General features: G+C 37.2%; 2 protein-coding genes across 3 annotated transcripts in view; both read right to left on the bottom strand.

Annotated features, from left to right (window-relative positions):
• The window catches only part of SCEL (sciellin), a 301,851-nt gene that overhangs the window by 156,457 nt on the left and 122,340 nt on the right, over positions 1-23,054 (bottom strand). The gene's annotated exons all lie outside the window — the stretch shown is intronic.
• Positions 3,964-4,431, bottom strand: LOC114211553 (phosphatidylinositol N-acetylglucosaminyltransferase subunit P). Its single transcript, XM_028106139.2, has one exon. It carries the CDS (start codon positions 4,417-4,419, stop codon positions 4,033-4,035), a length of 387 nt encoding a protein of 128 aa, XP_027961940.1. The 5' UTR covers positions 4,420-4,431; the 3' UTR covers positions 3,964-4,032.

Below are 23,054 nucleotides of genomic sequence, written 5' to 3'. Positions count from 1 at the left end.
AAGTTCTGCCTCACCCGTCCCTGCCCCTGCAGACACTCATGACTTACAGGACTTCTCTGCTAATAACTTTCTTGAACTTCCAAGTGTCTTTGTGCTTACATTATAAATGCTTTCATCTTTAAATTCAGGACTATGTTACAAGTTATTGGCTCTTCTTTGTGATGGTTATTTTATTCTAAATTATTTTATCTATAAAAGAATTAAGCATTTATGAAAATTTTCTGCCAAAACATAAGTAATAACAAACTCATTTAAAAAGGGACTATTAAGGAGGAAAAATTCAAGGTGCCTTATATTCTGTCAAAAATATGTCTAGGTGCGTGGTGCCCTCTTTCCTCTTATCTTTCACCACCCATCTGGGGTGGGAGTAGGTACTATTCTAAAATAAATATTATGCAAGTTTTTGGATGAGAACCTGAATTTTAAACACTTAATAGATCATTGTAACTTTACTTTAAAAAATGGAAAAATTATTCTCACTTTAGTATTATTGGCATGAAACTTTGACACATAAAGGTATTCATGAGAGTTATTATAACAGAAAATGAATAGAAAAATAAACAACTTTTCAGGGCATTATTAGCTTACTTTAAGCACCATAAAAAGGTAAAATAACAGAAAGATTTGGTCAAATATTCATAGAGGAACAAGAAGCATATCATCAATAAGTGGGGTTCCCTTTAACAAACAAGAAAATATTTTATAAGCATCTTTAACTTGATGCCAAAATGTGCATTTTAAAATACATTCAGTAAGAAGACATGGTAATATCTCATCTTTAATATAAACTGTCATGTGTTTAATCTCCCAAAAGGCAATTTTCCAAGATGGTAACATTATTTTTCTTAATTTACCTTCCATGTTTTTAATTGTAAAACAACCACAAGATGCAACTTAGAGACAACTCTATTTTATCTGAATTCAAAGCCACAAAGATGTGTCTCAAAGCTGATGGCCTACCAAACAAGACATCTTAAAAGAGGCAAAAAACCACTGGTGACATTTTATTCAGCCTTAAAGCAGCTGGGACACAGAATTTTGGAGAAACAGGACTTATTTCCCTCTTAAATTAGGAAAAGGGATAAACGGGAAGATGCAGTTGAAGTCATTTTAAACTTTCTTTTTAAATTTATTTTTTTAATTGGGTTAAAAGAGTCATAATATAAAATTTACCGTTTTAACCATTGTTAAGTTTACAGTATTATAGATTTCAGTACATTCACACTGTTACCCAACCTTCACCACTATCCATCTCCAGAACTTTTTCATCTTCCCAAACTGATGCTCTGTCCCCATTAAACACTAATTCCCCATGTCCCTCTCCTCCAGCCGTTGACAGGCATCATTCTACTTTCTGTTTCTATGAATCGGACTATTCCAGGTACTTTGCATAAGTGAAATCATACAATATTTGTCCTTTTGTGACTGGCTTCTTTCACTTAGCATAATGTCCTCAAGTTTCACTCACATTGCAGCAAGTGTCAGAATTTCCTTCCTTTCTAAGGCTAATAGTCCACTTATGTATATATCACATTTGTTCCTTCATTCAGCTGTTGATGGACACTTGAGTTACTTCTACCTTTTGGTTATTGTGAATTATGTTGCTTAAACTCTTTTTTTAAAACACATAAAATATTGGCTAGAAAAATTTCCCAACAGGATAAAACTGACACCCTTTGCTTCAAAAGGAAGTCTATTTAGTCAGAGAAGAAACTCCACTTTTTCCAGTAATACTACAATTACCTTTCGCAAGTTAAATGTTGTTTCATTAGATGAAAAGTAAAATGTCCTCCTAACTACCTTTCCTCCAAATCGCCAAACTTAGTTTTAGAATTCATGTAATATAAGGATTGTAATAAGACATTCTCCTGCTGTTACTAAATTTGCACCACTGAAAGGTAACAAGCATTTGCCAAATTCACCAAGCTAGTAACAAGAACAGAGAATAAATCCTTGTCTTCTAACTTTCAAGGGAATTAAGTTTACAACAACACTGTGAATACATGTAAGCTTCAGAATCACAACAGTCCAAATACCAGGTAGATTCTAAAATAAAGTTAGGTCTATCTTAAATACCACATAAGGAGGTTTATTATTAAGACTTCACCTTATGGTCCCTTGTAATGAAGTTTTGAAGGACAGACTCCCCAGATTTTCTCATAAAGGGTGTAGTATGGAAGAAACCTTAGGGATCATCTTGGGCAATTCCTCATTCTACACCAGGCCAAGAAGCATTACTTTCCTATCATAGCCAGTTGCTTAAAATCATTTTAGGGGTAAGGAGAGAGATGAATTGGGATGCCTGGATGGCTCAGTCGGTTAAGCGTCTGCCTTCTGCTCAGGTCATGATCCCAGGGTCCTGGCATCGAGTCCCACAACGGGCTCCCTGCTCAGAGGAGAGCCTGCTTCTCCCTCTCCCTCTGCTGCTCCCCCTGCTTGTATTCTTTCTCTCTTTCTCTTTCAAATAAATAAATAAAAGATATATAAAAGAAAGAGAGATGAATTAATTAATAACATGCTATGTCCTACGTATGTCTTCCTTTTATGTCTGAAAGTAGGATTCCAGTATAATTTGAGGGTTTTCAAGGCAGCATGCTAGAGTTTTTATTTCATATTTTCAGGCTGCCGAGATTGAATGCCATGAATTTGTGATTCCTTGAAAGAATCCAAACCTTTCATCTCAGGGACTGCTATTAAAGTGGATGTGTTTATCAAAGGCCAGATCTAGTTGATAGCTCACCTGACTGAATGCTTCTTGGAGATGAACTTTTCACATGGGAGGATCATCACATTGCTCAGTAATACATACAATTACCTTCCCACAAGTCTAGCGCTATTTCCTTAGATGAAAATTATACTGCCTTCCTCATACTCACCTTTCTCCCAATCACTGTTTTAAACGTTGCCACTCAATGTAATTTCATCATGAAGGCATAGAGGAATAACTTTGGGGGTTCATACTTTAAAGAAATCATAATAAAAACTCTACTGTTGCCACTAAATTTATGCCACTCAAAGGTGACAGCCTTGTCATCTGTTTAAAAATTTTGTGCTCAGTCTCTCAAACAATGTCACATTAAAAGTCAGCTAAAAGAAAAAAAATTCATTCCCCTTTTTTTTCTAATAAAGGATTCAATCATTGCAGTGAAAGCTGAATAGCTCTTTCTTGCTGTAAAGGGGGAAAGTTCTCTGATCACAATTCCAAACTTACAAAACCAATAAACTAGGAAAATTATTATTTGTAATTGCAAAGGAATTCTTATTTTTTTCATATATGGTTTCACTGAGCCTATATTTTACCGTCAGGATCTTGCATGAGATCATTTCATTGACAGAACATAAATTATAAGCAGAACCAAAAGCAAAGGAGTCTGGAAAACAGGGTTCTCAGGCTTCTAGCCCTGATATGCTGGGGAGAGCATAAAGAGCATGAAATTAAATGTTGATAATAGATGGATAGATAGATAAACAAAAATCAGCATTTATGTTCACATCTTTCTTTATTTTGTTTTCCTTTTTGTTTTTTTTTGAATTTGAGTATAGTTGACACACAATGTTATGTTAGGTTCAGGTGTACAACACAGTAATTCAACTTCTCTATATGTTATGCTGTGCTCACCACAAGTGCAGCCGCCATGTCTGCCCATTACAACGCTATCACAATATCATTGACTATATCCTCTATGCTGTGGCTTTTATTCCCATGACTTATTTATTCCATAACTGGAGGCCCACTACTCTTCACCCATTTTTTTTTTTTGGAGGGACTTCTTGTTTTTACTGATACTTATTTTTTTAACAAGTCTGCTATATGGTAATGCAGTATTTTATTTATTCTCTTCATTAATAACTAATACTCAAGAACTTTTATAATATTAATATAACTTAATCTAAAAGAATCAACTTACTTTGTTTACATTTCAATATTGGGTACGAGAGAGAGTCAAAATAATTATGGTCAAAATTATTATATAAAAAATTATAGTAAATGCTCGGTGTTAGTCTCCATACAATTTAGTTTTTGGCATAAAGTTATTTAGTTGCCAGGAAGAACATTTGGTTTACTTCACTAATAGGAATATCTCTTAATGCTGGGATGGCCTCTTCTTGGTATTTCTTCTGCTGTTGATTTTTAGCATAGTTATCTGTGATTGTATGAATGGAGTTGAGTGGAGAGGTACTCATCATGTTTATTCCAAATAAGAGTACATAACCAATTACTATAGTAATGAGGAAGTAGACGGGCAATGCAATTGTCCAGTATTTTTGAGGCCAATAGGTTAATCCTAAGGAGTTTAGCCAAGATTCAGGAATAAATGCCCACATGAGATACAGGATGAAGCCAAATTGGGAGCTTAAGAAAAGAACAAAGCCATAAATCGCTCTTTCTGGCAATGGCGACGGTGAATTTTCCACCATTTTCCCTGTGGTTTTAGACGATCTTGGGTCCTCGAAGCGCTCACTCAGGACCCTCCCGACAGCTCGGCCACTTCAGCTCCAGGTCCCCCGCGCAGGCCCCTTCCAGAAAGCCTCCGCGGGGGCAAGAAAGGGAAAAACTAAAGGAAAGGCCGGGTGTCTAAGGCGCCCCCCTGGCCGCCCCCTCCGCTCCCGCCCAGGCGCAGGCGCACCGCGACCCTTGCCGTCCCTGAGCGCGCGAGCGCGGGGGACTGCCGGATTGCTCTGCTCGCCGCCGCGGAAGAGGGCCTCTTCACCCATTTTTGCCCATCCCCCCGTCCTCCTCCCCTGAGAAAGACAAACACCATGTGACTTCACTCATGTGGAATCTAAAAAACAAAACACACAAATAAGCAAACAAAGAAAAAGCAGAATCAGGTCTTATAAATACAAAGAGCAAACTGATGGTTGCCTACTTCCACATTGTTTCATGCTTTCCCCTGTATATATGGAGAGAGACAGCCATAATATAGGATATATTCATGTGAGACAGACAGACAGACACACACACACACACACACACACACACACACACACACACACACACCAGTCAAGTTGGTACACACACACATACTTGCCGATTATCAGCTGCTTGCCAGAGACCACGCCACCCATACAGAGTGTTTCCTGTATGGAATCATCTCTAGGTTCTTCCACATATAGAGATGGTTATAACACTGCTTCGTGAAAGGTCATCCCTCACTTTCCTAGTACACCTTCTTCTTAATGTTGTCACAGTTATTCAGCAATACATAGTTTAATCAAACAAAAAATAAATAAATAAACAAGCCAGTTAGACCTCGCAATCCCACTTCCCATTTATGAATTAGATGAGGAAGGCTTTCTTCCTAAGAGTTTGTCTAGAGCAGCCAGCTGGGTGCATTTTCAAAGGCAGTTTCAGCATGTGCTCTTGTGTTTGTATCTGAGCAGTCTCTTATTTGGCAACATTTCTTGAATATCCACACTAAAGGGAAACAAATAAAAACCACAGACATTTCCTGGATGAACATACTTTCTAGTTAGTTTCCTGAGCACTTTACATATGTTTATGATCATTATTAAAATAAATATGCAAGGTAAATATTATCCTTATTTCTCCAATGCAATAAAATAAAAAGGAGAAATTGTATATCTTACAAAACCCAAACTCCAATCTAATTGCCGTTTATATGGAAACCCAGAGGAAGTGCTGCACCCACAGGCTCACTCTAGTACAGAAGTGCTGGAAGAGGATGCAGAGCCAAGTAGCCAGGAGAGTCGGGTAAAGGGAAGGACAATTACCATATGATCTCACTCATATGTGGAACTTAAGAAACAAAATAGAGGATCCTAGGGGAAAGGAGGGGAAAGGAGGGGAAAATAAAACAAGACGAAATCAGAGAGGGAGACAAACCTTAAGAGACTCTTAATCATAGGAAACAGACTGAGGGTTGCTAGAGGAGAGGGTGGGTTGGGGGATGAGGTAACTGAGTGATGGACATTAAGGAGGGCATGTGATGTAATGAGCACTGGGTGTTATGTAAGACTGATGAATCACTGAACTCTGCCTCTGAAACTGATAATACACTATATGTTAATTGAATTTAAATAGAAAAATTATAAAAAAATAAAATAAAATTCAAAAAAAAGGGAGGGATACATAAAACCAAAGGTTGCTGAAGCACATCAATTGCCCCAAGTCTTTTAAGCAAAAACATAACATTTCTACAAAATGCTTGCATTAATGCCTTACAACACTTAAAGCAATATGCCTAAATGAGCATCAGTTTATGCTTCTAACATGCCAGTCTTCCCTTAACAATGGATAGTTTTATACACTAAATTTTTAACACCACACACATAAAAGCTCCACACAGTTTTGACTATATAATCCCTTCCAAGGAAAGTTCAGTGTCTAAGGGTAGCTCTCTATCATGAAGAATAATGTGATATGGCCAGAGTTCACAGAACTCAGTTATGGCAAAACACAGAGCTCACCTTGCATGGCAAAGGCACTGACATTCCCATGCTCCTGTCGCTCCTCAAGTTTATGGACTGGCCACAATAAATCACTGGTCAGATTTACAGTCATTCTAGTTCTGTCATGCTGATAGTGGACCCAGGCAGAAGGAGGAGGAAACTGAATGATACTCTAGTAAATAGACAGCTAATCTGGACAATGGAGGCCCAAACCACTTTCTCACAAGAGGGAATTTCGAATGGCCTTAGCTGCCTCTTCGTGTCAGCCATACGCTCTTGGCCCTAGTGTCCTTCAAGCCTTTAATTCTCTGGGGAACAAACAATATCAAATACAGGACCTTGCCTTGGAAATAAGTTTCTGAAATGAGAAAGATCAACTTAATAAACAATTGAGGCTATTATTTAAGTCTTTTTTTTAAAGATTTTATTTATTTATTGATAGAGAGAATGCCCACCCACAAAGCAGGGGGAGGGGCAAAGGGAAAGGGAGAGAGAGAGAATCCCAAGCAGAGCACAGAGTCCCACGCAGGGCTCCATCTCACAACCCTGAGATCATGACTTCAGCCAAAATCACAAGTCGGATGCTTAATTGACTGAGCCACCCAGGCGCCCCAAGCCTATTTTTTAAAGCAAAAATTGTTTCTAACTTGGAAATGTTTTTTTTTTTTTTGTATACAATGTATGTTTTTAAGTATACAAAATCTTTTTTGGATTTTTTTTAATTTGAAAAATAATCTTTAAAATCTTTTAAAAATCTTTTGGCATCTCTGACTCAGTTTATATATTACCCAAACTGCAAAGACTTAGCCCACCTCTCTTCCTAGGGAATGGTATTTGATATTACTGGGTTCCTGTCATTCAGACGTTCATGTCTTAAAATACTCAGAGACCTAGTTATGCTGAGCCATCATTCTCCCTGCTTCTATAGGCCACCACAGGGCTCCTGCAGACCTCAGAGCCACAGCATAGTAGTATTCCATGGTCCCTTCAGTTCATCACAGTGGTCTTCATTTCCAAAGGAAATTTCACCTAAAATTTCCTTACAGTCCTATTCAGCATGTATTGTGACTTTCACTCTAAAGATGTTATATAGCCAAAATAACAAATTCAAGCAATTAAAACAACAATAGGGTTATTGTGGTGTCATGTAGACATAAAAGCTGATTAGCCATCTACCAACAAGATTAGAATTACTATTATTGAATTATATTGTTCACCCAAAACCACCAAGCACAATTCCAAGGGGGATAAAGCATCATTTGGCAAACGGTGGCAAGTGGATGCAGATCTCATGACACAAGATAGTGATTCTCAATCATCCTCATTTGTGCCAGCCAACCGGCCCCAGTCATTATAACCATATTTAATGTGACCTCAACCCAATTGCAGCCACATACATGCAGAGTAAATTTTTGATCCTTTGAACTAGGAAATGCAACGCTACATTGATCAAATAAGATTTTTCCCAAAGCTACAATCTAAGGCAACTCAGGATAGGTAGACAAAAGCAAGAGAAGATGATCACATGGTCTTGTCACAAATCTAGTTGTATCTTCTCCTGAATGAATATACTAAAGCTACATCAAAGGGATTCAAGGGTACAAAATACTTTTAAAGAAGATTTTTTTTCTTAATATGGGCATTTTTGGCAGTTACTCAAGAATAACTCTTAGTCTCTTAATCTTTCGTCTTTCCTAACAACTAATTCTTAATGTAATTATCTCCACACTACCATAGGTAATTGTATATGTGTCTCTAAGATTTAATCATTTATATTATTTTTGTATTAAATTAATGTTATGGACCTGCCTGTCATCCCCATTCATCAGGAGTAATAACTATGTTGTTCTTACTCTTCCTCCACAAACCTATGTCCTCTGTATTCCTTTGGGAGATAGATACTCAATGGTATTTTATAAACAAAAATCCCAACAAGAAAGATACATATTTTAATTGCTTTTCTTTTCTAATCTCTGAAATACCCATTTTAATGTTCTGTACATTGTTTCCTATTCATTAATATCAAATCTTTTAATACAACATCAAGAATAAATATGTAAATAAATATAAAGATGTTTCAAATTAGAAATTTTATTTCAACATGTATTGTAATTGCTAACCTCCTTTGTTCCAAATACAAACTTAAGAAAGTGACATTTACCTCCAATTTCCAAGGAAATACCTTTGCTTGCATGTTTATAGTCTGAATGTCCTCTACTAACAAAATTTGAATCACCTTATTTAATTTTCTAGTATGAGTCTTGCTCCCACAGGTTGCCAGTTCTCTCTTCTGTGCATGATCTCTTTCTCCTAGTAAACTATGGATTCTTCAAGAACAGGAGTGTCATTTAATTCCCATGAACACACAGGACTGGCAGACTAAATGATGTTTATTGATGCTTTTACTATATCTTATAAATCATCCTGGTCTAAAATTCACTACAATAGAATAATGGTAATTATATCATTGCAGTCATTACAGGTCATATCTTTTTATTTCCAAGAAAATATTATAGCATTTTCATCTAATTTTCTTGGAAAAAGAAGAAAACGAAGTACAAAAACATAAGGACAAAAGTTGGGAAATATTATAGCACACAAAATAGTATTCATATACTATTACTAAAATGATCAAGTGTTTGAAACTAGTTGTAAAAGTGCCAAAATATAAGGTGACATTTTGCAGAGTCAAGCTCATTTATAAGGTGACATTTTGCAGAGTCAAGCTCATTTTCAGCTCACTAAAATGTGTATTACCTACATACATAAAGGATTCATTCTGGTCTAAAATGGAATATACTCTTCCATGAAAGTATTACATCTGATACTGTTCTACTGGACTTAAGGCAGAGAAGATGAGCAAGCATTTGGGCCAAGATTTGGAGATTCAGAATCTAGGTTAGATGCAGCTATCCTTTCAACCTGAAAGGAATAAACAACCTTATTTTATTTTTAAGAGCTCATTAGGGCTATAGTAAGCAGAATAATAACCTTCCCCCACCCCACCCAATATATTCATATCTTAATTCCTAGAATCTGTGAATATACTGTTTTACATGGAAAAAAAGATTTTGAAGATGTGATTAAATCAAGGATTTTGAGATGGGGAGATTATCCTGGATTATCTGGGTGAGCCCAATGTAAAGGACCCTTATAAATGAAAAGAGGGGGGCAAGAGTGTAAGAGTCAGAGAAGGAGCTATGAGGAGGGAAATAAAGTCAGTGATGAGCGTGAAAGACTTGATTGGCCACTGCTGTCTTTGATGATGGAAGAGGCCACCACAGAAGGAATGCAAGCAGACTGTAGAAGGGGGAACCAGCAAGGAGCAGGTTTCTCCTAGAGTTTCTAAAAGTAACACAGCCCTGATGACACGTTGGTTTTAACCCAATGAGGCCATTCCAGCCTTCTGACCTCCAGAAATGTAGAAAATAAAATTATATTAAGTCACTAAATTTGTGATTGTAGCAGCAACAAGAACTCTGGTCCAAATATTGCAATTTTCACATTGAAAGAATTACTGCACAATTTATACCTACAGGAAGACAATGAGGGAAGGAAGGAAGGGAGAAAAGAAGGAGGATTCTAATACAGCAAGTTCACAAAAACACTAGGGTTTCTCAAAAATTCAAAATTCGGGGGATTTTGTAGAAATGAGCTACTGAGAAGAGAAATGTCAGAAGCAGACAAGTTGAGAAAATTCAGGCAAAACAGTGAGTGTGGGATCTCCCAAGCACAAAGAGAAAATGGAAAGAGCTTCAAATTAATGAATACAAATGTGACTGAATGGGATTGAACATCACCGATGCTGGGAATTACCAAACTAGAGAGCATATTCTCATGTGACCTTCATGGAGTGAGACTTGGGTGTGTGCACAAGGCACCACCAGTGCCGCGGGGAGTGCCACGGAGGTGCCACAGAAGTGCACACACTCAGTGAGTGGATGAAGGCCTGATGATCAGGACTGCAGCCAAATTCTTCTTCCCAGAGACAAAGCTGTTTTCTAATTTAATAAATAGTATCCCCCAGTGAGCCCTAGAAACAAGGAGGGCTCCAATCCATTCCAGTTTGCGTGAGCATGGGGAAGGCAAGCAGAGTTAAGATTAACAGCTTACTCATCACTTCTTCAGTACTCCAACCTTCACCCTGGCAACACTCACTCAGAGCCAGCTCTGGCTTAGAGCCAGGAAGGTCAGATCTTCATTGCCTGCAGCAAATTTAAGCAAGAAGATAAGCAGTGTTGCATCACTGTACAGATTTAGAAGAAAGGCAAACAGGGAACTGTCACTTGTATCTCATGACTTTGGCTAGATCAAACTTTTTTTAAGAGTAGTTTTTTTTTTTTTTTTTCCAATTAGAAATGATCTTGAGTGCCAGGCTTAGGAGATTTTTTGAAGTGGACAAAATGTTTTTGATCCTCTTGGGGCACTTGGGTAGCTCAGTTGTTAAGCGTCTGCCTTTGGCTCAGGTCATGATCCCAGGGTCCTAGGATCAAGCCCTGCATCGGGCTCCCTGCTCCGCAGGAAGCCTGCTTCTCCCTCTCCCACTCCCCCTGCTTGTGTTCCCTCTCTCGCTGTGTCTCTCTCTGTCAAATAAATAAATAAAATCTTTAAAAAAAATGTTTTTGATCCTCTCACACCACTGCTTGGCTTCCTCCCCTGCCCTCTGGCCTTGCTCAGCTCAGAGTCTCTCTCTGCATTATACTTCCTGTGTTGTGTCTTGCTGCCAAGGGTCACCCCTCATCAGGAGTAAGGGCTCCATTAATTCCCAGCTGATTAGAAAATGCTCTGCTCCCCAACTCCATCCTCTACTGTGCTGTAACTGTTAGCAGGCTAAAGTGTTCCTCCTCAGGGTGTCCTGCCCTTTAACGTGCAATGAATGGGGGACCTTTCGTGGTCTCAAGAAACATAACTTAGCACACAAGATTTTCACCAAAGAGGCTTCCCATCCAGCAGAAGTCTTATTGTAAGTTTGATAAAGGCACTCCCCTGCAAGTCCTGTCCATGTGAATGTGACACTCCAAGAGTCAGAGAGATAGCATCATTGCAAGCTGAGATCAAATCATGTACTAGAAGATTCTCTCCATTGGCTTGCAAATGAACAAAATGATTGGAGGAAGAGTGAAACTATATTATGTCATGAACTGCTCTAGTGTTTTTTTTTTCCTGTATGTGAGGTTCAATTTTGGAAGGTCCAACAAACATCCCTAAGCTGTGCCTTGCTTTTGTAAAGTTAGTGTTTTCCTGCATACAAAGATGTCCTTTTGTCCTTGGAAAGGATTCTAATAGAATTTCACTGGATTATGAGCAGATCTGCCAAGGGTATATTTTTAGTCACCTTTGGAGACCAGTATATTCTATACCAGAATCTCCAAATTCTTAAATACATTATATGAAGTTGTTTTGTTTTGTTTTTAGGAAGTGATACTATTTTCCAAAAAGATACAAACTGTGTAAATGCTGCTGCAACACATAATGTTATGCTGATCCAAACATAGTGGTTAATAGGAAATGCACTTTGGGAAATAATTCCTGTAATGTAAATAGTATCATCTTCCTTACAGCGTTAGTGTAGCAATGGCACATGTGGCCTGGGGTTGACTCTCCAAGCCCTGGCAAGAGGTTCATTAGTGAATAGGGTTGTTTAGGTAGGTGTGATTTGTCAATAGATCTAAGGTGGTATATATAGTGATCATTTTTGTGACTATAAGCACTAGAAAAGCTATTTTAAAATCACAACTGGGTAAAGACAAAAATATAGACTGTAATCATTGTGGTTGTTACCTATCATTTTAGATCTATTCTTTTGTTGGTTGCCACTAGCAACAAGAAAATCAAGCTGAAGAAATTTTAATCAAATAAGTATTGCTCTTTACCTCCCTGATCATATATATACTCTGTTGCACTGAAAGGTAGGCAATTTCAATAGAAATCAATAATCTGAGATATGAATTCTTCGGATGGGACTTTTTATTTATCTTAAAACAACAGTCATCAATCATAAAGATTAGGTTCTTGGAGCTATGAAAAATAACCTCCACTGAGCTCAAGAGCATCTTTTTGCTCTGCAGCATGTGGAACAGTGAGATTGGCTTCTCTAGCCCTCATAAACAGAAGCAGAGATAAAATTAAATATCCAGTATTTGAACCAGAAATTGATCTGAGCTCTAACATTGCTGATTGCAACCCTGAGGGTTGTTTTTTTTTTTTTTAAGTAGTCTCTACACTCAACGTGGGGCTTGAACTAATGACCCTGAGATCAAGAGTCGCATTCTTTATGGACTGAGCCAGCCAGGCACCCCCTGCGGGTTTTGATCATTAGAACGCAGTGAAAATCGAAGACGTTTTGAAAGAAAACCTTAATTAAAAAAAAGAATTGTAATAGCACAAAAAGGATAGAAGTGAAGTCCTCTCTTTTTTTTGGAAGTTACTCTTAATTGAGCATTAATTATGCCAGGCACTGTGCTAAATGTTTATGTAACTCCTTTAACCATCACATGTCTACAGATACAATCTTATTTTTCTTTTCTTATACAAGGGGAAACAGAAATTCAAAGAGGTTAAGTAATTAGTTTCAAGTCACATGGCCAATGAACGGCAAAGGAGAGTAAGGCTTAGTCTGTGCTTCAAAAGCCTTCTCCTTCCAGTCTGCCACACTGGCTCTCTGAAAATGCAAACGCTACTAGTCACTCAGAGTTTATTGTATTACAGGTCAAGGAGGGAAGAACACAGAAGACCTCTATGTGCCAGCACTTTACATGCATTATTTCCTCTAAAGCACAGTGTAACCTTGTGAAGTAGGCATTAAAAATATTGACATTCAAACCCCTCAAGGGACACAATCAAGATTACAGAAATACTAGGTGGCACAGCTTGTATTTGAAACCACGTCTGTCTGACTCAAAGACATATTCTTTTGGCTCTCTCCATGCACCTCTACAAAGTGGAGCCCTTCGATAATGCTGGTATTTGTGGACTGAACAAAAAATCATCTTAGATGAGGCTTTTTTTATTGACTGTAGTTAGCTTCAGAGGACAATATTAGTCCTATGGCATAGCTAAATCCATATATATCACAAATTTCCAGATAACAAGTTCTATATTTTCTACTTTTCAGTAGATGTCACAAATCTCCTTTAAACACTTTGGGGGAGGGGTGTTTGTTTCTTATTTGACAAGAGAGAAAGAAAGAAAGGAAGAAAGAAAGAAAGAAAGAAAGAAAGAAAGAAAGAAAGAAAGAAAGAAAGAAAGAAAGAAAGAAAGAAAAAGAAAGAAAGAAAGAAAGAAAAAGAAAGAAAGAAAGAAAGAAAGAAAGAAAGAAAGAAAGAAAGAAAGAGGAAGGGAGGGAGGGAGGAAGGAAGGAAGAAAGAAAGGGAAGAAAGAGAAAGGAAGGAAGGAAGGGAGGGAAGGAAGGAAGGAGGGAGGGAGAAAAGACACAATGAAGCAAAAGTATGTTATGGTGAAATCATATAATAAAATGCAATTGCTTATGCATAAGCTATTCAAAACTTTTTTGAGAGAGAGAGAGAGTGAGCCAGCACGAGCAGGAGGTGGGTGGAGGGGGTTGCCAAGGGAGAGGGAGAGAGAGAATCTTAAGCAGGCTCCACATCCAGCACAGAGCCCAACACAGGGCTTGATCTCATGACCCTGAGATCATAACCTGAGCAGAAATCAAGAGTCCTATGCTTAACCCGAGCCAACCAGGTGCCCCAAACTATTCAAACTTTTATTGAGTCTTATGACTGTCACTTAAGAAAAGAAACTAAACAAAAAAATCCAAATTCTAATGAAAACTAACACCAAATATTCATTGATCAAATTGTCATTTTCCATAGCCCAAATTGTAACTTAACATTCTTACAAAAGTACACAGCATTTGCAAATTTCAATAGCATGTTAAATGGAAGAAAGAACATGTAGCCCTCTCTTCCAGACAGTACTCTCCTGGAGACCCTATACTAAGACCAAATGCAGCTTTGCCGGCACTACATCTTTTTTTTTTTTTTAAGATTTTATTTATTTGAGAGAGTGAGTGAGTGTGTAGGAGCAGGGGGAGGGGCAGAGAGAGAGGGAAAGGGAGAAGCAGAATCCTGGCTGAGCGTGGAGCTCAATCCCAGGACCATGACATCATGACCATGACATCGTGGCCTGAGCTGAAGTCAGACTCAGACGCTTAATCAACTGAGCCACTCAGGTGCCCCAGGCCCTACATCTTGAATGGAATCCACACGCATCTGTATATTGCTGTGAACCAGCAAAGATAATGGCAATGAAAAATGAGGAAGAGGTTTTTGTCAACAGTGCTGAAGGGGAAAGAGAGAAATTGGAGGCATAGAAAAGTGGCAGGCATTTACTTTATTTTGAGCAAGATAAGATTATACTCAAATTTTAAATTTCAAAATGCTGTTAAAAAAATAATACATGCCTCAAAACACTACGGTAAAACAAGAGTGGCGACAAAACCCTTCGCATGACCACATGACCCAATGACACCCTGTCCCCTCAGCCCAGTCACCCTCACGATGGCATCCCTGGACCACTCAGCTTCTACCGCTCCGAGTCTTGGCTTTGTTAAATTTCTCGGTTGTTTTTCTTTAATTTCACTGATTTCTATTATCATTTCTTTCCCTCTATTTATTTCCACCTCACTTTGCTTTTCATTTTCAACCTTCTTAAGATGAAACCTTAGAACTTTGATTTTAGACCTTTCTTCTTTCCTAAAAAAAACATTTAAAGATTAAATTTCTAAGTGCTGCTTTTGCTGCATCTCACAAAGTGTGATATGTTGTCATTTTGTTATCAGTTTGAAATATTTTCTAATTTATCTTACTACTTCTCTGATCTGCAGATTATTTAAAATTTGTTTAATTTCTAAAATTTGAGGTTTTCAATTTCCAGTTTAATTGTTCTGGTTAGGAAAACATACTTTGTACAGTTTTAATCCTTTCTGATTTATTGAGGCTACCATTATTATAGCCTACCATTATTACCATGTACATTTTTAAAAAATACATAGTTTGTAGCTGCTGGGTGTAGCATTCTATAAATATCAGTTATGTTCTGATGGTTGGTGGTGTTGTTCACATCGTCTATGTCTTTACTGACTCTTTTGTCTAGTCACTTCTCAATTAGTGAGAGAGAAGTACTGAAATCTCCAGATATGATTGTGGAATCTGTTTCTCCATTTAATTCTGTCGATTTTGCTTCACAGGTTTGGAGGTTCTATAATGAGCCATGGTGGTGTAGTAGAATAGAAATATTTGGTCTTTGTCTCTGGTTCCTGGCACAGAACTCCTAAAACGTCTGGAATTCACCATCTTTTGTATGCTTATGAGATAGATGTGGCAGGGACCTAGGTAGCTTCAGAATTGGGACTGGCCACCAGAATAGCCAACCAAGTGATTAGACGGAGAGAGGAACTGGAGATTGGGTCAATCACCAATGGCCAATGATCTAATCAATTGTGCTTACATAATAAAATTTTCATTAAAAAACTGGGTTTGGGGAACTTCTGGGTTGGTGAACACATCAAGGTGCTGGGAGGGTGGCATGCCCAAAGACGGCATTAAGCTTTGCACACCTTCCCCCTATACCTTGCCCTAAACATTGCTTCCATTTGTCTTTCCTGAGATGTATCCTGTATAATAAACCCATAATTGTTAAGTGCTTTCCTGAGTACCATAATTCATTTTAGTGAATTATTGAATCAGAGGGAAGGTTGTACAAACCTCATACCTTGTAGTCAGGATAGCAGGAGTGTAGGTCTCCTGGGGATCGCATTTGTGACAGGTGTCTGAAGTGAGTATAGGATTGAGGGACTCAGCCCTTAACTCAGTCCAAGTAGTATCAGAATTCAATTGAATTGAATTGTAGGACACCCACTTGGTGTCAGAACATTGGAGAATTAGTCGGTGTCAGGGAAAATACTACACAGGGGTATTAATATCTATATTTGCTATGGTTTCCTGTTGAAGTGATTCTTTTCTAATTATGAAATATTCCTATTTATCTCTAATAATACTCTTTATCCTGAAGTCTGTTTTATATGACATTTGTATGGTATATCTTTCTATATCCTTATATTTAAAATGTATCTCTTGCAGACAATATATAATTGCATCTGGCTTCTTTTTTTAATCCATTTGACCTTTCCTGTGTCCAACATTGTCTAGTAGAACTTTCTGTGATGATGGAAATGTTCCACATCTACACCATCCAATATGAAAGCCACTATTCACATGTGGCTATTAAGCCCTTGAAATGTGGCCAGTGTAACTGAGAAACTGAATTTATAATTATATTTCATTTTAATTAACTTAAATTTAAATAGCTACATATGGTAGTAGCAGTCATATTAGACAAGACAGGTTTAGTTCATTGACTTTTAAGGTAATTGCTGATATGGCTGGATATAGGTCTACCATTTTGCTTACTTTCTGTTTGTGTTCCTCTTGGATCATTTCTATAGATCACCAAGTTGTCTGATGCTTTACTTTACCATTAGCTTCCCTGCACACTCCCTTCCTCTCCTTCATCATTTGGAAGCACATAGCCAACATTCAATATTCAGTTCAATGATTTTCAATTATTTGAAGAAGTTCCTGGATTCGCATATATGAACCAGATCATTCCTCCCCTTGGTTCCTCTACTATATTGTACACATTTATCTCTCCTGGTACCTTTAACTTTATTATTAGGTTATAGCCCTGTCTCTCCCTCCTAGTTACCTATGTTTTATTCATCTTTGGTCTTTGTAACACTGATTTGTTCTCTTAATACTGTACTGATTCTTTTGTAAATCTCATGAAATCATTTTGTAAATCTCATGAAAAGATCGACTAGAAGGAAAACCATTCCCTATTAAAACTTTTCTTTGCCATGGACTGGACAGATGTTAATAATGCTATTCTAGCTTCATCAGACTGAAAAAGTTATGAAAGAATTGCCTCTCAGAAAAACACCTAACAATAGCACATCCTTTGTCAAGACAGTGCCTTGTTGCTATTAGATTGAATTGAAATCCACATCAATGGAAATAATTTAATCAGCTAAAGGGATTCTGGATTCTAGCAAAAAGAGAATGTAGGATTCTCTCAGAGGTTGTGAAATCGGCAGCAAAATATTTGATATTCACTAAGGAGACAAAGTCACCTGTTGATTTTCACTGCATGTCACCAGAAGGATAAATTGAGTAGACCACTTGGCATAGTCTCTGAACTTCAGCAGGTATATCAGAAAGAACAAAGGCTCTGAAGTAAAATAAACCTAGTTTTGAATCCCTGATCTTCTATTCACTAGCTGTGCAGTCTTTGAGATGTTCCTTAATCTCTCTGAGACTCTGCTTCATCTATAAAATATGAAAATTGATACTTAATTTATGCCATTGTTATAAATACTTAAAATTATATATATATATATTTTTATTGAGGTATAATTAATATTCAATGTTATGTTAGTTTACTCCATGCTCATCATGATAAGTGTACTCTTAATCTCTTCATCTATTTCACCCATCTTCCCAACTACCTCCTCTCTGGCAACCACCAGTTTGTTCTCTATATTTAAAAGTCTGTTTTTTCATTTGCCTCTTTTTTCTTTCTTTGTTTTGTTTCTTAAATTCCATATATGAGTGAAATCATATGGTATTTGTCTTTGTCTGACTTATTTTACTTAGCATTATATCTTCTAGGTCCACCCAAATTGTTGCAAATGGAAAGATTTCATTCTTTTTATGGCTGAGTAATATTTCACTGTGTATATACACCACATCTTCTTTATCCATTCATCTATCGACAGACATTTGGATTGCTCCCATATCTTGGCTATTGTAAATAATGCTGCAGTGAATACCAGGATGCATATATCTTTTTTAACTAGTATTTTTGTTTTCTTTGGGTAAATACCCAGTAGTGGAATTACCAGGTCATATGGTAATTCCATTTTTAATTATTGAGGAACCTCCATACTGTTTTCCATACAGTGGCTGCACCAATCTGCATTCTCAGCAACAGTGCAGGAGGGTTCCTTTTTCTTGACATCCTCACCAATATTTATTATTTCTTGTCTTTTTGAATCTAGCCATTTTGACAGGTATAAGGTGATATCTCACTGTGGTTTTGATTTGCATTTAATTTGTGTCATTTGTTATAAGTACTTAAAATTATATATAAAATGCCTGGCAAATAAAGTTTGCATTGAATAGAAAACATTAATATTATTTTATAAGCATTCTCATTATTATTTTTATTTATAGTATACATTTAGTCCAGTTCATTGGAAACAATTTAGGGTATATTAAGGCTGACTTGATAACTACTCTTGGCAATATATTTTGCTTTGATAACTACTCTTGGCAGTATATTCTGCTTTGCACAAATTCAAAAATCTCCAGAGTTTTATTTTATTGTAGTATTGCTAGGATTTATAAATCAACCTATATGAAAGGCATTTCAGACCAAGAAGGATTCTTCTGGATCACATGTCAACAATAGAAAATGCTGCCACTTACCAAGAACTGAACATGTGTCAGGCATTATGCTAAATACTTTACATGAATTATCTAATTTAATTTAATCCTTACAATAACCATTGGAGGCAGGAGCTATTGCAAAAGAAGAAAACAAAGCCTTTGAGAGGTTAACAACTTGCCCAAGCTCATACAGTTAGATACAAAGCTGTGATTCAAAGTCCTGTTTCTAAAGCCCTTATCTTTTAATTACCACCCAATACTGTTTTCCAGATGACCCAAATCCTCTGTTATCTATTCTTACTACACCTGGAGGCCAATCCAGGGTTGCATCTACTTAACAGTAAAGGCAATAGTAAAACCAACATGAACCAGAAAAGAAAATGCCTTGCCGTTAGGAAACCACATCATTTAAAGGTGCTATGAATTAATGTTTCTAATAAGGCAGGGGTCAACTGATATTGGTAGGCATTAGCAGTCCTAACACTACGATTAGCATTCTTCCAAACACGTTGCTTTGTATTTCACTATTGCTCACAAAGGTTCACCTGACGGAGCTGTCCTTGCACCTGTTTACCAATGGAGAGAAGAGAACCTGCTCATATTCACACACACTACTCACACAGAGTGAATCACCCTCAGAGCTAGTGAAAGAACAAGTTCTCTTCTCCATCATAAAACTTCTTTCCACTTTGTTGCATTAGCTTAATGAATGACAAACTTCAGTATAAAAGAAAAGATGAAGGAGGCACCTGGCTGGCTCAGTCAGTAGAGCATGCAACTCTTGATTTCAGGGTCCTGAGTTTAAATCCCAAGTTGGTCATGAAGCCTACTTATTAAAAAAAAAAAAAATGAGGATTAAAGGGAGCTACAGCAGATATTGAGATCCATCCACATTTGTAAATGCATTAGGGGACAGGAAACCAATGTTCTAACCTGAGGACTTTTAGCTGAATTGAAATATTCTCTTCCCCCATATATCTGAAATTGAAAACGGTTCCGTGGTCCTTATTAAAATTAATACAAATATCACTCTTAAAAGGCACACTATGACAGAGCTATAATCAAGGCAAAAAGGGATTTTAATTGGCCTTTCCATTGTTCAAGAAAGGAATGTTGGTTTTAATTTCTTAATTTTTGCAGTGTGTGTGTCTAAGTGATATGAACTGAAGTTTTAAGATTTAAGTTTTACTAAACTCTTCTTAAGAAACTATCACTACAGGGCGCCTGGGTGGCTCAGTCGTTAAGCGTCTGCCTTCGGCTCAGGGCACGATCCCAGCATCCTGGGATCCAGCCCCGCATCCGGCTCCCTGCTCAGCGGGGAGCCTGTTTCTCCCTCTCCCACTCTCCCTGCTTGTGTTCCCTCTCTCGCTGTGTCTCTCCCTGTTAAAAAATAAATAATAAAAAAAAGAAACTATCACTACCATTATCATTTGCAATTAATCAGAGAAGTTCAGAAAGCCACTAATTCCAACAGAATTCCTATGTCTCTTGCTATGAATCAGGTTGCCCCTAAGTTCCCACTTAACACAGAAAGGCTGTGTGTGTGTGTGTGTGTGCGCGCGCGTGTGTGTGCGCGCGCACGCACGCATATCTGAAAGAGAAAAAACAATTTCATATTTTTTAGAGTCTGGATTTAGCTATTTTTTTTCTAGTGGCTCATCTAATATAAAATAAGAAAAATGGCACAAGAAACTGAGTAGAAAATTCAAAGAATGTTTCAATACTAAAATATACAGTTTCAGGGCTCATATTTTTGGTTTCCAAAATCTGAAAAGATCCTATAAAAATTATTTATAGATTACAGTATAAGGAGAGAAGGAACTAATCTACCTAATGCATTTTCTTTGAAAAATAAAGACTGGCATAGTTTAATAAGGTAAAAATCAATAGAATGCAATCATTTTACATCTTTTCAAACTAGGCAGACTAGGATTTTCTTGATTAAGAAAGACAAAAGGACACCTGCCCTACCGCCCACCTCGCCACCCCCCAAAAAATCAAGGGAAAGTTGAGGTAAACCAGAACACCCAATAGAGTTGTACATTTTGTGTACTGTTTAAACATGCCTGACTAAGGGAGCAAGTGGGTTTGGAAATCTATGCTCTAGTTGTGTAGCTGGACTCCATGGCTCTCTGGAAGAATTTCTTTGCAGGGCTAGGCCACATCAGGGAGAGCTCATGTGCCCAATGGATTGCTTGTCCTAATTTATCCACCCTGAGAGAGCACTTTTTCTAATTTATGAAAGGCCCTGTAGAGGCTGGGTGTGGCCAGTGAAAAGACCACATTCTTCATGATATGCCTTTTCTTTGTTTAAATCTAAAATTGTTTGTGCTCAATTTCTTACATGCTTCATTCATTCAACAAGTATTTATTGAGCCCCTTGGCTGCATGTGCCACCAATACAACCAGGAACAAACCATAGGCACCTGACCACAAGTTGCTGTCAGTCTAGGTACATGGAGACAAGTAACCAAAGATTACAATGCAATTACTTTTAGCCTCTTGTGTGGCCATGTTCCTAAAATTACCATGACCATCAAACTTGAAACTGACAAAATTAAGATGTAGTAGAAAATAGATGTAAAAGGATCTCATTTCCACAACAAACCAGATACTTCCATTTTAAAAATCTGCTCCAACAACAAATATTTCTCTTACCTAATTTCACTCAATTATTCAGAAAACATTGCTGCATCCCTGTAATCTAGGAAACTGTAGAATTTCCTACCAATTTCACTATTTCTGAGCTAAATCTAATACAAACTTTGTTAGTATATAAACTGGGGCAGGTTCTATGCCAAATTTTCTGACTCATTAAATATGGATCATAATACTACATTTATTCTACAATTGTTATGAGCATTAAATGAATTAAATTATATAAAGTGACTAGTACATAATAAATATTCTCTATTTCCTGCATTTATTTTAAAGTTTGTAAATCTAATATTGTTGGCAAGTTTGAATTTAATCAGTGGTTTTTTGTTTTTGTTTTTGCACTTCTATTTTCCATTGGCCTATTTTCACAATTCCAATAAAATTTGTATTTACCGCATGAGACTTTCACAAGCATTGTGGTAGTTGAGGGCTGATTTTCTGGATCTGAAGAGATAATGGTAAAAATATTGGTTCTGAAACTATACAGTCCTGAGTTCAAACCAACTTCTGACACTCCTCAGTCCAAATGTATCTGACATGAGGATCATCTGACAAGAGGATCATCTTAGAAGCAATGTGTGTATGTAAGGCTTATTTCCTTCTCTCCCTGAAAAGCTACCGTTAAACCAACAGTGTGTTGGCTGTAGTGTTTTGAGCATTTGTTGTTCTTTGTTTTTGTTTTTACAACCTATGGTATCTTGACATTTAGGAAACACAGTAATCTATGTAATGGTAAGAAATTTATTTAAACTCCTTAATTTGCCATTTCTTCATTTGTAAATCTATTTTACTCATAAACCTATTTCTTAAAGTTGATAGAAGTAAATGAAATAATACATACGTGGTGCCTGGCATAGTGCCTGGCATGTAATGAATGATTTATACATGTTAGCCATTAATAACTGTATCCACATTTTGCATTGAGAGGATGAAATATAAATCGATCCTCATTCTCTGCAATAAACCAAAAACCTATCCCCAGAAGGGTCTATAGAAGAAGTCATTATCATTGCCTTTTTAAAGAGAAACACATTAGGAGATTAGAGATTAGATTCTAATTTTGTCATTTACATGTAAGTGGGGGGATTGCTGTAGTATGGTGGCTCTTTTGAAAGGAGGAGTAGAGTCCAAAGAGAATTGGCAGATCAGCCTCCTGGAAATCATCTGTGGAATTCATCCTTGGGAAAGTGACTTCTAGAATAAGGTCTGGAGGATGAGCAGGAGTTAACCAGTTAAGCATAGGGGAAAGAGATCTTCAAGCAAGAGGAACAGGATGCACCAAGAACTGAAGGTGAGAAAGAGCCAGGTGTGTTTGAGACTAATCAATGTTATTCATGAAGTTGTACTGTGTTTACAAAATACTGCATATTTGACCATAAGTAATGAATGTACTTCTTTCAAGATCAGAGGATCATTCCAGATCACAGAACTTTAGATTCTTAAAGATTTCAGAGATCAAACTAAAGCCTTTCCTTTTTTGAGATAAGGAAACCAAAGTTTGGATGAATGAAAGAG

The sequence above is a fragment of the Eumetopias jubatus genome, unplaced genomic scaffold (assembly GCF_037043125.1).
Source record: "Eumetopias jubatus isolate StellerSeaLion01/CBP00866 unplaced genomic scaffold, mEumJub1_p1.0 scaffold_3, whole genome shotgun sequence".
In the NCBI taxonomy this organism is placed as follows: Eukaryota; Metazoa; Chordata; class Mammalia; order Carnivora; family Otariidae; genus Eumetopias; species Eumetopias jubatus.
Note: the sequence above shows the minus strand (reverse complement) of the source record. Positions and strands in the feature narration are given on the sequence as shown.

Excerpts from the sequence above, each read along its gene's own strand:
- LOC114211553 (XM_028106139.2), bottom strand. The coding sequence starts at position 4,419 with ATGGTGGAAAATTCACCGTCGCCATTGCCAGAAAGAGCGATTTATGGC.